General features: G+C 41.2%; 1 protein-coding gene across 1 annotated transcript; it reads right to left on the reverse strand.

Annotated features, from left to right (window-relative positions):
* Positions 1 to 757: 757 nt before the first annotated feature.
* Positions 758 to 11,157, reverse strand: gpr137ba (G protein-coupled receptor 137Ba; the record flags this gene model as incomplete). The annotated part of the gene is made up of 7 exons (XM_080740655.1): positions 758 to 875; positions 1,096 to 1,217; positions 1,626 to 1,754; positions 2,139 to 2,285; positions 3,904 to 4,126; positions 5,396 to 5,445; positions 10,768 to 11,157. The coding sequence occupies 7 exons, from the start codon at positions 11,155 to 11,157 to the stop codon at positions 758 to 760; spliced, it is 1,179 nt and encodes a 392-aa protein (XP_080596781.1).
* Positions 11,158 to 11,924: the final 767 nt, after the last annotated feature.

The following is an 11,924-nucleotide window of genomic DNA, read 5'->3' on the forward strand; positions in this document are numbered from 1 at the left end:
TGCACTCATTTCTCAAGGTGACTGTTGCCACTCTGCAGTTATTGATTGATTTAACATTGACCTACAAGAGTAAGGATTTACCTTTCGGGCAAGTGGGCATGACCTTTGGGCAAGTAGAACATAATCATTTTTATAGCGCTTTTTCAAGTGCTCAAAGCGCTTTACAATGGCTAATTCATTCATACAGTACATTGGGGAGGTGAAGCGGCAAACAGTCTTCCCACAGCAATGGTGGCAAGTTGACACAGACCGACTCATTGGAGGCAATGTGGGGTTCAGTGTCTTGCCTAAGGACACTTCGACATGTGGACAGGAGGAGCCGGGATTCGAACCTCCAACCCAAGGATCATTGGACTACCTCCTGCGCCACAGCCGCCCACATGACCTGTACTCGCCCGACGGACAAGTGCCTCTGAAGTGTCAACCCCCGTTATATAGTGGTCGTGCAAAACGTAAATCTAATGTACACTTCGTTGTATGATAGTGCCACACGCTGGAAATGGCAGATGTCGCGATGTTGCAGATCAACACCGTTGTACGACGTATAGTATAAATCAGGCATACGTATCTACAGACCCAGTCAATGCAACTTTGTAAAAATGTTATGTGTAGCCGCCTAGGCTGTCAAGTTCAAAACTGGTCATCCCTGTGTGCATCAGTCCGATTGCGCCAAGGAGATCCGCAGCCATGAAAGAAATGTGCAAAAAAAATGTAAATGAAATAAAAAGCCACAGGTCGGAGCGAGCCGTGGAATCCATCAGTATGGATTGAGCTCTTCTGGAGGAAGTGGGGGAAGGTGAGGTGGTTCTTCCCCGCCGATGTAGGCTGTGATGCTGCTGCTCCTGCTCTCCCAGTCATAGCTGTCTGCAGACAAACTGCCAGAGAAACAAACCAAGAGAAGACTATGAATGTTTGTTGTTCACACTATCAGAAGATAAGAAGGGAGGCATATGGATCCTCTCCATCCCCCCCCCCAGAAAATCAAACCCTGCATATATCAGGATATTGTACACAATGACTATACACGGGTGCCTTTTCAGGATATTGTTATGTATACAATGACTACGCAGGTGCCTTCTTAAACGTTCAGTGTACCTGGCTTGGATGTTCTGGGGGATGATGCTCCAGGCCAGGTCATCGTCGCTGTCATAGCGCCGTGGGTTGTCAAAGAAGTAGGCTCTGGATGAAAAGACATGACCTGGGATTCCTGGTCCGCTCTGCAAGCCAAGCCACACATCAAACACAAGCTACAGTATCAACGCAGTCAAATACCCAATGTTTGTTATCAGGGGCCATCAATATGTCTGTGTCCGTGGCAAGACTTGGCCTTGACCGTGACAAAGTTTAGATTTTCTGTTTTACACACCATTATAATGTTCTTATTTTGATCTTAAGACCCAAGTCTCCAGATTTTCTTCAGAATATGTATGGCACTGATTTACTATGACACCATGTATGGCACATTAGAAGTCTAGTAGGACAGCGGTTCTTTCGAGTTTTATTTTCACTCCCATAACTCTGATAATGTACAAATGTCCACCACGAACCAGCATGGCGATTATTTATTCATTTCCAACTCGGAGAGCTTTTGTGCCCTCTAAAGAGTTAAAGTATCAGCCACCCACCCTATCTTGGGCAGGCCGTCGGACCCTGAAGAAAAAGACCACCAGAGAGGTGGGCAGCAGCTCCCATACAAACAGGACCACTCCAAAGACTACGTAGCCTGCATCACCCAGCGTTGACCGCAAGTCTGCCTGAAAGAAAAGTAAAAGCATGGCTCAGTCTAGACATGAAAGTATCTTTGTTCTTGGAAAATATATTTAAAAAAGTATGTCCTTTTTCCCCCACTAATACTATAGGCCTACTAATATAAAAATGTTGTTGTGCAGTGAAATGTCCAACATAATACAAGGTATAATACAAGTAAGGTAATAAGTTATAATTCAAGAAAGTGTAGATAAGTGAAGATGTGAAAAAACATCAGTTTAAACATTTGTGTAGAGAAAGATATATATACATATACTAAAACCATTTAATTTGGAATAGCATATTCCCTGGGTTACTGATTTAGGGTGTATATCTTGATATGTGTTGCAGCTAAAAGGAAAATATACACAGGATATATACAGTAAATGTACCTGGTCAGATACATTGTACCAGTCATAGTCGAATGAGTTGATGCTCTTGTTGGAGAGACCCAGGACCACTAGATTGTAGCAGGCTCTTGATGCATACATGAGGATGACAGTGGCTCCTATAGCTGTCACCTGGCACACTGATGTCCCCTGCATAGAGGTAAACACAGCAACATGGTTCATATTTTCAAAATGATGCAGCCATTAAGTGAATTGAACAGTTGAATTCTAGTGTTAATCAGTAGAGCCCTCTAGTGGGCAAGCCAGTGTCATGCAAGTATTTATATGGCCATAATGTGGCCTGATAAATACTTGCATGCACTATGTATGCATTGTGCAGCAAACCAATATTGCCCTCATAAATCCAATTAGAACATTTAAAGACAGGGGCTGAATAAATGTTATGACAAGTATTATGAATACTTAAAAATAAATATGCATTTAAAATGAATAATTTATTTGAAGTACAATACAAAAAAAACATGTTCTTCCGTGCTTTGCATTTCATGGTATAATATTCAGTAAAAAATAAATGTGCAAAGTAATTAATTGTATAATCATAATTGATATCATATATTAGTTTATTTGTGGGACAAAATGTTTACTTGTAAACAACACTGGAAGTGCCAATACATAGTTCATAGTTTCCACAGCAACTAGTAGCAAAGTGTACAGTATTTCAAAACAATAACATATAACAACAATAGTTTATATGTTGATGGTCATAATTTACTCCACGAGCTTTAATGTAATGAGTCCTGGAATAAGGTTATGCGTGCTTTAAAGTGAATTATGCAAACCATTTGGTCGTTTTTTATAGGGGCCAGGCTTTTACTTGGTTAAGCCTTTACAATGGTTATTAGCCTATATGACATTAACGTTATGATACTTTTTAATGGATGGATGGTACTGTAGCTTGAATCTTTGGTGTATGGAATGATAGAAATGAGAAGAAACAAAAATCCTCACTGTAAATATAATACAACATCCCCCCCTCCCATCAAATGTTTATATACATATTTCCAAGAGCCTATTGAAATGATTTCTTACATTTCAGCTGCATTTTGCTCAGGCTGTTCCACAAATCAATGGTTACAGAACCATGCTGTCTAATTCCTCAATCCATGTGCACTGAATAAACTCAGTCATGCACAGGCCCTATGCAGTGTTGCTAGGGAACACTCACTATGTGTAAAGCATAAATTATATTAAGAGAAGTGCATCTCCTAAGAACATTCAACAACCTGCAGGTACTGCTGGTACTGTTGTGGGAGGGGCGGGGGGTTCAGAATATGTTTTTACAGCTGCCATATGATTCCTTACACTTACGCATTTAACAGACAGCCTTATCCAGAACGACTTAAAAAGTGTAAGGCCGGACTCAAAGTAAGCGCCATGATAAGCCGAAGCGCCATAGTTAACTGACACCAGCGATTAATTTGAGAGCAAAATATTACGTGCAGCTACTTTGCCAAATATAACTGCAATAAAGAATACTCTGTTACAACAAGTAAGTCTGGAATTCAAAATGTTCTTGAGTAAAAGTAGGAAAGCATTGGCATAAAACTATATACGATGCAACGCGTTGTGAGCTTGTAGATCGACTGTTTTCAAACATTTTAACTAGTAACTAAAGTTCTAAAATAATTGTAGTGGAGTAAAAGTACAATATTTGGATCCGAGATGTAGTGGAGTAGAAGTAAAAGTATTGGAAAATGGAATACTCAAGTAAAGTATAAACACCTCAAATATTCACTGATATTCCTACCTTGGATTCCAGGTAAATGTTGGCCAGTGACATTTTGGCGATCTTATAGAGGCACAGGGAGAGCGAGACGGCACACAGGACAAAGAGTGTGTCGTTGATGGTCACCCTGACCAGCACGATGGTCTGGGCCCTGGCAGTGGCCATCTTCACCAGGATGGCACACACCAGGTTCACCACCAGGAACACCACACTGATGAACAGGAACAGCAGGTACAAGGGAAGTCTGGAAGGGATCAGACACAACAAGATTCAGGGACGTGCAGAGAATGTTAGCGAGGCAGGGGCTGAGATTTCTAAAAGGGCCTTTTGGTGAAAATATCGGAACGCGTTGCGACGCATTGTGAGCTTGGAGGACTGCTATTTTCGGTGCTTGACACCACACTGAACTAAGCATAATACGTCAAAGTATAATACGTATAACGGCATAATACGTATAACGGCATGGATTTCTACACATAGAGGGCAATTGTTTCAACATAAGATGCTGCATTCAAGTTCAGGAGAGTTTGGACAAGGCAATTCTCTTGAATGCTGCCTTCAGGGTATGGCATGTAAAGGGGGCATTTGCATTTCTTTCACCAAATTAAAACTGCATTCATGGTCAGGAGAGGGCACTTTTTACAGATGGATAAAAGGGCAGAGGCTCCAGCCCCCTTTGATGTCTATGTGTGCACGTGCCTGAGGCGTAACAGGATTACACACTTTTGACATCCCACGTATGATATATATATATATATTTTTTATTTTACGATTTCATGAATTTTCTATGAAATAAATGTTCTTGCATTTTATCAGTCAGTTAAACAAATACTACTGGATTACATAATGATAATGTCTGAAATTCTTTATTGGGAATAACCCCTTGAGATTTCAAGGGTGTCCACAGATTACAATATACAGAATTCATTTAGACACAATTCAAAGACAGTTCAAACAACATAAACAAAACAGCGGGGGGAAAAATACAACAATAGCAAAACAACAACACTTACAGCTGCAACAACATAAAGAGCACTTAAATGGATCATTGGTTAATAGATATGTTATAATGGTGATTTAGTCAAAACATGAACAAGTAATCTCAAGGTGAGAGCACAGCACAGTTTTAAACAATTTAAAAGATGTTATTGACCGAATATGAACAAGTAGATTGTTCCAGTCAGAGGAAGCTTTAAAGAGTACAAAACTATGGCACCACCTCTTTAAAATATCTTTTGCCAACTGAGTTAGATACATTTGGAACTTCAAAAGAAATCTGTGCACAATGTATCAGTTGATGTTTAGAGGTGAAGGGTTCCATAAACTGTTTTAAATATTGTGGATAGTTAAAAAACTGTAACCAGTGCTGGTGTCGTCTTAGGACTTGTGGGAGTTGGCAGATTGTGATTTTCATACAACCTGTCATCTCCCACATTAAGACGACAGCAGATAAGATGGAGTACCCTAATATATTTTCCCAATTCACTAAAGACTTTCTGATGACTGATCTTACCTGTATTTTAGAAGTTCTGGTGTATATTTGGACTTTGCTTTGAAAACAACCTGTAGAAGAAAACAGTTACTGCATCATGCAAATGCGAGTCAATTTCACTTCTGTATTGCTGTATAAGAGAAACTGCATTCCCTGGAAACAGGAACTTCTACTTTTAATGCTGCCAGTTGAGATACACATTTGCATATAACAACATGGTCTACAGTACGTGTATGGTGTTACGCTTTGTGGCCTGGCTTGACATTCGTAAGTTAAATCAGTGCAACTGGAAGCGTTGTGCTAAAAATAAAGCATATGTGGGACGCTATAGAAGACGGAATGTGTCATTTGCTGTTAGGATTACATCGATTATTAAATCATAATACACCCCACAGTACTTCACAGCTATAGTTATCTGTTGAATATTGGCTTGCATATACTTTTAATAAGAGCATTTAAGCCATTACATCATGTTGTCCTTTAGTCTAGGAAAAGCATAAACGTTTTGTTGACAGATGGTGATTAGTGAGGGATTTGTGAGAGTATTAGCACCGGCTTCAAATGCTATCAATCCATTCAAAGGGAATTTGTCATGTGTAATAAGAGCCTTGAATGGTGAGAGTAGCTGGCATACTGTCTACCCGGTAGGTGTTTGTCATTATTCTGTGGGTTGATAATGGCTTTTGCTATTTTATCCCAGCTACTGCTATTGAAAACGAAACTTAAGCTCAGTAGGTGTTTTGTCATCATTCTGTGGCCGAAAATGTCACGTTGTTTTAGCGCTGGTTCAAATCTGGGGAGGGGAGAAAAATTATAATAATGACATTATTTAAATGTACTTTTCTCCATGGCAAATATATGATAAGGTTATATGAATATGGGCATTGTATGGCTCAACAGTTTAAAGTTTGTTACAGTTGCTATGGCAACCATAACAACGTGATTTCTTTTTGTTTATGTTTCTTTAAATTAATTCCCCTCCAATCCACAAAATGCAGCTTCTGGGTGATTCCCCCACGGGATAAATAAAGGAATCTATCTTTCTATCAATCAATCAATCAATCAATCAATCAATCAATCAATCAATCAATCAAACAAGTTTATACAACACAGCTTTTTTTTTTTGTAATCTTTTTCGAACTTGTTAGAGTCTGTTTAGACACTTCTCTTAATACACGAAGGAGTATGGTAGTCTACTGGTTGAGATGCTTGACCTGCAATCCTTCTACTTTTCCGCAGGGCAGAGGTTCGATTCCCAGAAGGGGTTGTGAATGGAACATAATTATTTGAGCACATAGTTTCCACATTCGCTTTTTTTTGCTCAAAGGGGCTTTTCTAAATATATGTTATATAAATATTGGTCCATAATACGGTTTTATATAGGTTTTACACTAAACAACCACTCGGATATTCATGATTATTCTGTCCAAAGAAATCACAATTTACAATATTATCGCGATAATCCTATCCTAACATCCATTATCCTGGGGAGGAACATTAAACATGCTAATTTAATTGTTTTATTGGCTATATAGACTATTCTATATCATCCCTAGCCCATTGGTTCTCAAAGTGGGGTCCGGGGACCCCCAGGGGTCCTTCAGGGAGTTCCAGGGGATCCCCAGCTAAATGATAGTTAGGAACCAAATGGACCCTTATGGGTCTGTAACTCAGAGAGTGTAACTCAGCTAGCCTACACTCTCCGAGTTCAATTAATATTGATTTTACAATAATAAATGGGGTCATAGAGATTAAATGGGGGGTCCGTAGCCTAATGGAAAAGCAAACTAGGGGTCCTTGAAATTAAAATGGTTGGGAAAATCGGCTGAAAAAATCTTCTCTTATGGGGGTCCCCGGCATTACATTGACTCAGTTCCACAGATAGGCTACATGTTGTGAAAACAGCAGATCTACAAGCTTGCTTGCAAAGGCATTGCCATTTTTGAGACGCCATTTTATTATTCTGCTCCAGGATTCTGGCTACCCCCCCCAAATCACATGTGCGAAGTCCGAATATGCAGGTTTTATTTCGATGCACCATCGTCTGTACGACAACCAGAAGTGCCTCAAATAGCCACTTCCTGGTGTGTTTCAGGCAGTTCCCGGAAGTAACCCTGGAATTTTACCACTTCCCTAGACTAATTTTGGGACGCAGAGTTGAATGGTACCAGTCTTATGTCTTTATAACAACCGGAAGTGCCTCAAATAGCCACTTCCTGGTGTGTTTCAGGCAGTTCCCGGAAGTAACCCTGGAATTTTACCACTTCCCTAGACTAATTTTGGGACGCAGAGTTGAATGGTACCAGTCTTATGTCTTTATAACAACCGGAAGTGCCTCAAATAGCCACTTCCTGGTGTGTTTCAGGCAGTTCCAGGTCAGTAGGTGTTCCGATATAATTTTTATCCAAAACTACACGTAATTTTAGCCCTAAGCTTGAAATTAGTAAGGCGAATATCCTATTGTGATTTTATAGTAATTAAAAGAATGCTAACCCTAGCGTCGCACAGCGAATGTCGCAACGAAACGAAACACATATCAAAGCGTGCGTCTCAATGCGCTCTAAAACATACTAAAAGATGAGCCCATGAAATGCATTGGTTCGTGAATAAAAGCCAACCCTAGTTAGCCTAGGGTTAGCCTTTTAGCCTTAATAACTCAGAGACGATAAGATATCAGAACTCCGTTTTGAGATATGTTGTAGTGCTTTCCGAGACGAACATTTTGATATCTCATATGTCCCTCTACGACATTCTTATCCCTGGGATCTCCAATTTCACAAGGGTCATAGAGTGTATACCCCTTAGAGCCCTTTGGCCAGCAAACCAAAGTTACCAATCAACTCACAGGAGTGTTTGTGTGCGAGGAGAGTTATATAGGCTTGTTCGTCTCTGCGATACAAACACGCTGATGTGTCTATCATCTCTCTACGACATTCGTGTACGGAGTAAAACGTACCCCTAGTTGGAATTAGGGTTAGCCCCCTAGGGGTCGCTCAGAAATGACACACACATCAATGCGTCCGTCTCGGTGAGCAGATCAAGAATCTGTTACCCTTTTGTCTCTACGACCCCTAGAACCCGAGCTAGCCCTTCTAGAAGTGTTAGAAACGGACCGAAATATTTTCAAACAACGGCACCAGCACCAACGGACTTGGCGTCAAAAAGTAAGTCGGAATAAGTGTCCTTTATCCGAAAAAATGTGTAATCGTGTTCATGGCGTGCAAATTTCGTGTCTTTTTCGCAATAGGAAAGGGTTAAAATTGTCGGAGATTCCCGAAACCCATTCCATTGGATCGGGCATACTTCAAATATGAAAGGCGTGTCCTGCCTGAAACAGCCAGATTTTATTTGAATATTTTATTGATTTTAAGGCCAAAAGGCCCATTTTGGAGCCATAAGCGACCTTTTTCCTTGACCTTTAGAGTTAGGAGTGTTGTAGAGAGACAAGACTGGGTTCATTGGATTCAGCGTCAAAAAGCGTGTCAGAATAAGTGTCTTTTATCTGGGAAAATGTTTAATTCAGCTTACGCAGTTGAAATGGGGTATTTTTTTAGACCCCGAAATCGTGATTTGACCCCTTCGATCTTAAAAAAGCAAATGAAACTCTAGGTCAGGATTTGAGGGGGGGCCTTCTGCAATGAGACCCTATGTGGAAGCTGGTTCAAATCTGGTGCTGTTGCATTGTTTGAAGGAAGCCAAACCAAAATAGGTTTTAATCTTATGTACCTGTACAGTACATCAGTGGTTCTCAAACCATTTCATGTCAAGAACCCCCAAATTGACACTTCCCTCATTTGAAAAGATATGCCGGAGACACACACAAGAGAAGATTTTTCAGCCGATTTTCCCAACCATTTTAATTTCAAGGACCCCCAGTTTGCCTTTCCATTAGGGTACGGACCCCCCATTTAATCTCTGACCCCATTTATTATTGTAAAATCAATATTAATTGAACTCGGAGAGTGTAGGCTAGCTGAGTTACACTCTCTGAGTTACAGACCCATAAGGGTCCATTTGGTTCCTAACTATCATTTAGCTGGGGATGCCCTGGAACTCCCTGAAGGACCCCTGGGGGTCCCCGGACCCCACTTTGAGAACCAATGGGCTAGGGATGATATAGAATAGTCTATATAGCCAATAAAACAATTAAATTAGCATGTTTAATGTTCCTCCCCAGGATAATGGATGTTAGGATAGGATTATCGCGATAATATTGTAAATTGTGATTTCTTTGGACAGAATAATCATGAATATCCGAGTGGTTGTTTAGTGTAAAACCTATATAAAACCGTATTATGGACCAATATTTATATAACATATATTTAGAAAAGCCCCTTTGAGCAAAAAAAAGCGAATGTGGAAACTATGTGCTCAAATAATTATGTTCCATTCACAACCCCTTCTGGGAATTGAACCTCTGCCCTGCGGAAAAGTAGAAAGATTGCAGGTCAAGCGTCTCAACCAGTAGACTACCATGGTCCTTCATGTATTAAGAGAAGTGTCTAAAGAGACTCTAACAAGTTCGAAAAAGATTACAAAAAAAAAAAAGCTGTATTGTATAAACTTGATTGATTGATTGATTGATTGATTGATAGATAGATAGATTCCTTTATTTATCCCGTGGGGGAATCACCCAGAAGCTGCATTTTGTGGATTGGAGGGGAATTAACTTAAAGAAACATAAACAAAAAAAAAAATCACGTTGTTATGGTTGCCATAGCAACTGTAACAAACTTTAAACTGTTGAGCCATACAATGCCCATATTCATATAACCTTATCATATATTTATTTGCCATGGAGAAAAGTACATTTAAATAATGTCATTATTATAATTTTTCTCCCCTCCCCAGATTTGAACCAGCGCTAAAACAACGTGACATTTTCGGCCACAGAATGATGACAAAACACCTACTAAGCTTAAGTTTCGTGCAGTAGCTGGGATAAAATAGCAAAAGCCATTATCAACCCACAGAATAATGACAAACACCTACCGGGTAGACAGTATGCCAGCTACTCTCACCATTCAAGGCTCTTATTACACATGACAAATTCCCTTTGAATGGATTGATAGCATTTGAAATGGGTGGTATTAGGCTACATCAAATGGTAAGACTGGATAGCTACCCAGAGTCCATACTTTGTCTGTTTTGTTAACATACCAATGAGCCTTTGTGGACTGATGACTGACAGTCCTGAGTATTTTGAACAAGCAGTGAACCCCTAATCTTTAATCTCTTGACTCAGAAGACTATACTTGTCAAGGCAAATAATACAGGTGCTGAAACCTGTGTGTGTGTGTGTGTGTGTGTGTGTGTGTGTGTGTGTGTGTGTGTGTGTGTGTGTGTGTGTGTGTGTGTGTGTGTGTGTGTGTGTGTGTGTGTGTACCACTCACCTGGGCAAAGTAAAGGTTCATGAGACACAGAGTGAAGAACTGCAGGCAGACTGGAAAGCAGTAGAGGAGCCAGAACAGAAAGGGGCTCAATTTGTTCGCTGCCACAAAGTTCTTGAAGTAGAACGAGAAGAGCACGGCGCGAAGGGCTGACCACAGCAGGCACAGGAACAGAAACACTGTCTGGTAACTGAAGCGCTTGTGTCTGTAGCGCAGGACCAGCCACAGCTGGACGTAGATGAAGATGAAGAGCAGAGAGTAGAAGACTGTGTACACCACCGTCAAGCCCAGGGTGACATAGACTGGCACCGCCGGACTGAGGGTAGGGGGAGGTAGAGACAGGTTGTGGTCCCCCTGCTCCAGCAGCTCCGTCTCCCTCACAGGGGCCTCCATTGCTGGCTTTCCCAGGCCAGGGAGTCGAGAAGAAAAAGCAGGGGCCCACTCCTGGTGCTCGCTAGCCTGCTTCAGTCCTCACCCACAGCCTGCTTGCTTAGCTTCCCCTGGCTACAGCACTGCACGCACGGGCTGCAGCTCTCGCGCCTGGCAGAGAAGAGGGGAGGAGAGCCGTGCAGCAGGAAGAGGAGGAAAAAGAAAAGGGGCAGAAATGCGTGGTGTGAATGGAGGTGTCAGGAGCAGGGGGGGAAAAAGGAGGAAAGCAAAGGAGAGGAGAGGAGGGGTTGAAGAGAACAGAGCTGACTTCCTGCTGCAGAGCCAGAGGCTCAGGCACATGATCAGCATTGAGAATGAGCCGTTTGTGAGGAACAGTGGGGCAGGAAGCTGCTCTGTACTCTGTTAGCTGGGAGTTCAGAGGGAGGAGGAGGAGTAGTACCACCTCCCCTATCCATTACGTTGCGCTACGCATCAGCTGACGCAGTCTACAGTACCTTTAACCCTCTGCTGGAGCTTCCCAGACTACGGTGAAGCTCCCAAGAGATGCTCTCACTTAGTAGTAGCGAGAATAATAATAATGATAATAAACCTTATTTGTTTAGCAACTATACATATACGGACGGGTGACAAATTAAAGGAAAGACCTGAATGAATGTGGAGAAGTTCTTATAGCAACTGTATACAGACAGGTGACAAAGTAAATTAAAAATCTGAGTAAATATAATGAATGAAAGGGAACTTGGGTAACGCACATAGACTGGTGGTTGCTG

The sequence above is a fragment of the Nannobrachium achirus genome (genome assembly GCF_963921795.1).
Source record: "Nannobrachium achirus genome assembly, chromosome: 13".
NCBI lineage: Eukaryota > Metazoa > Chordata > Actinopteri > Myctophiformes > Myctophidae > Nannobrachium > Nannobrachium achirus.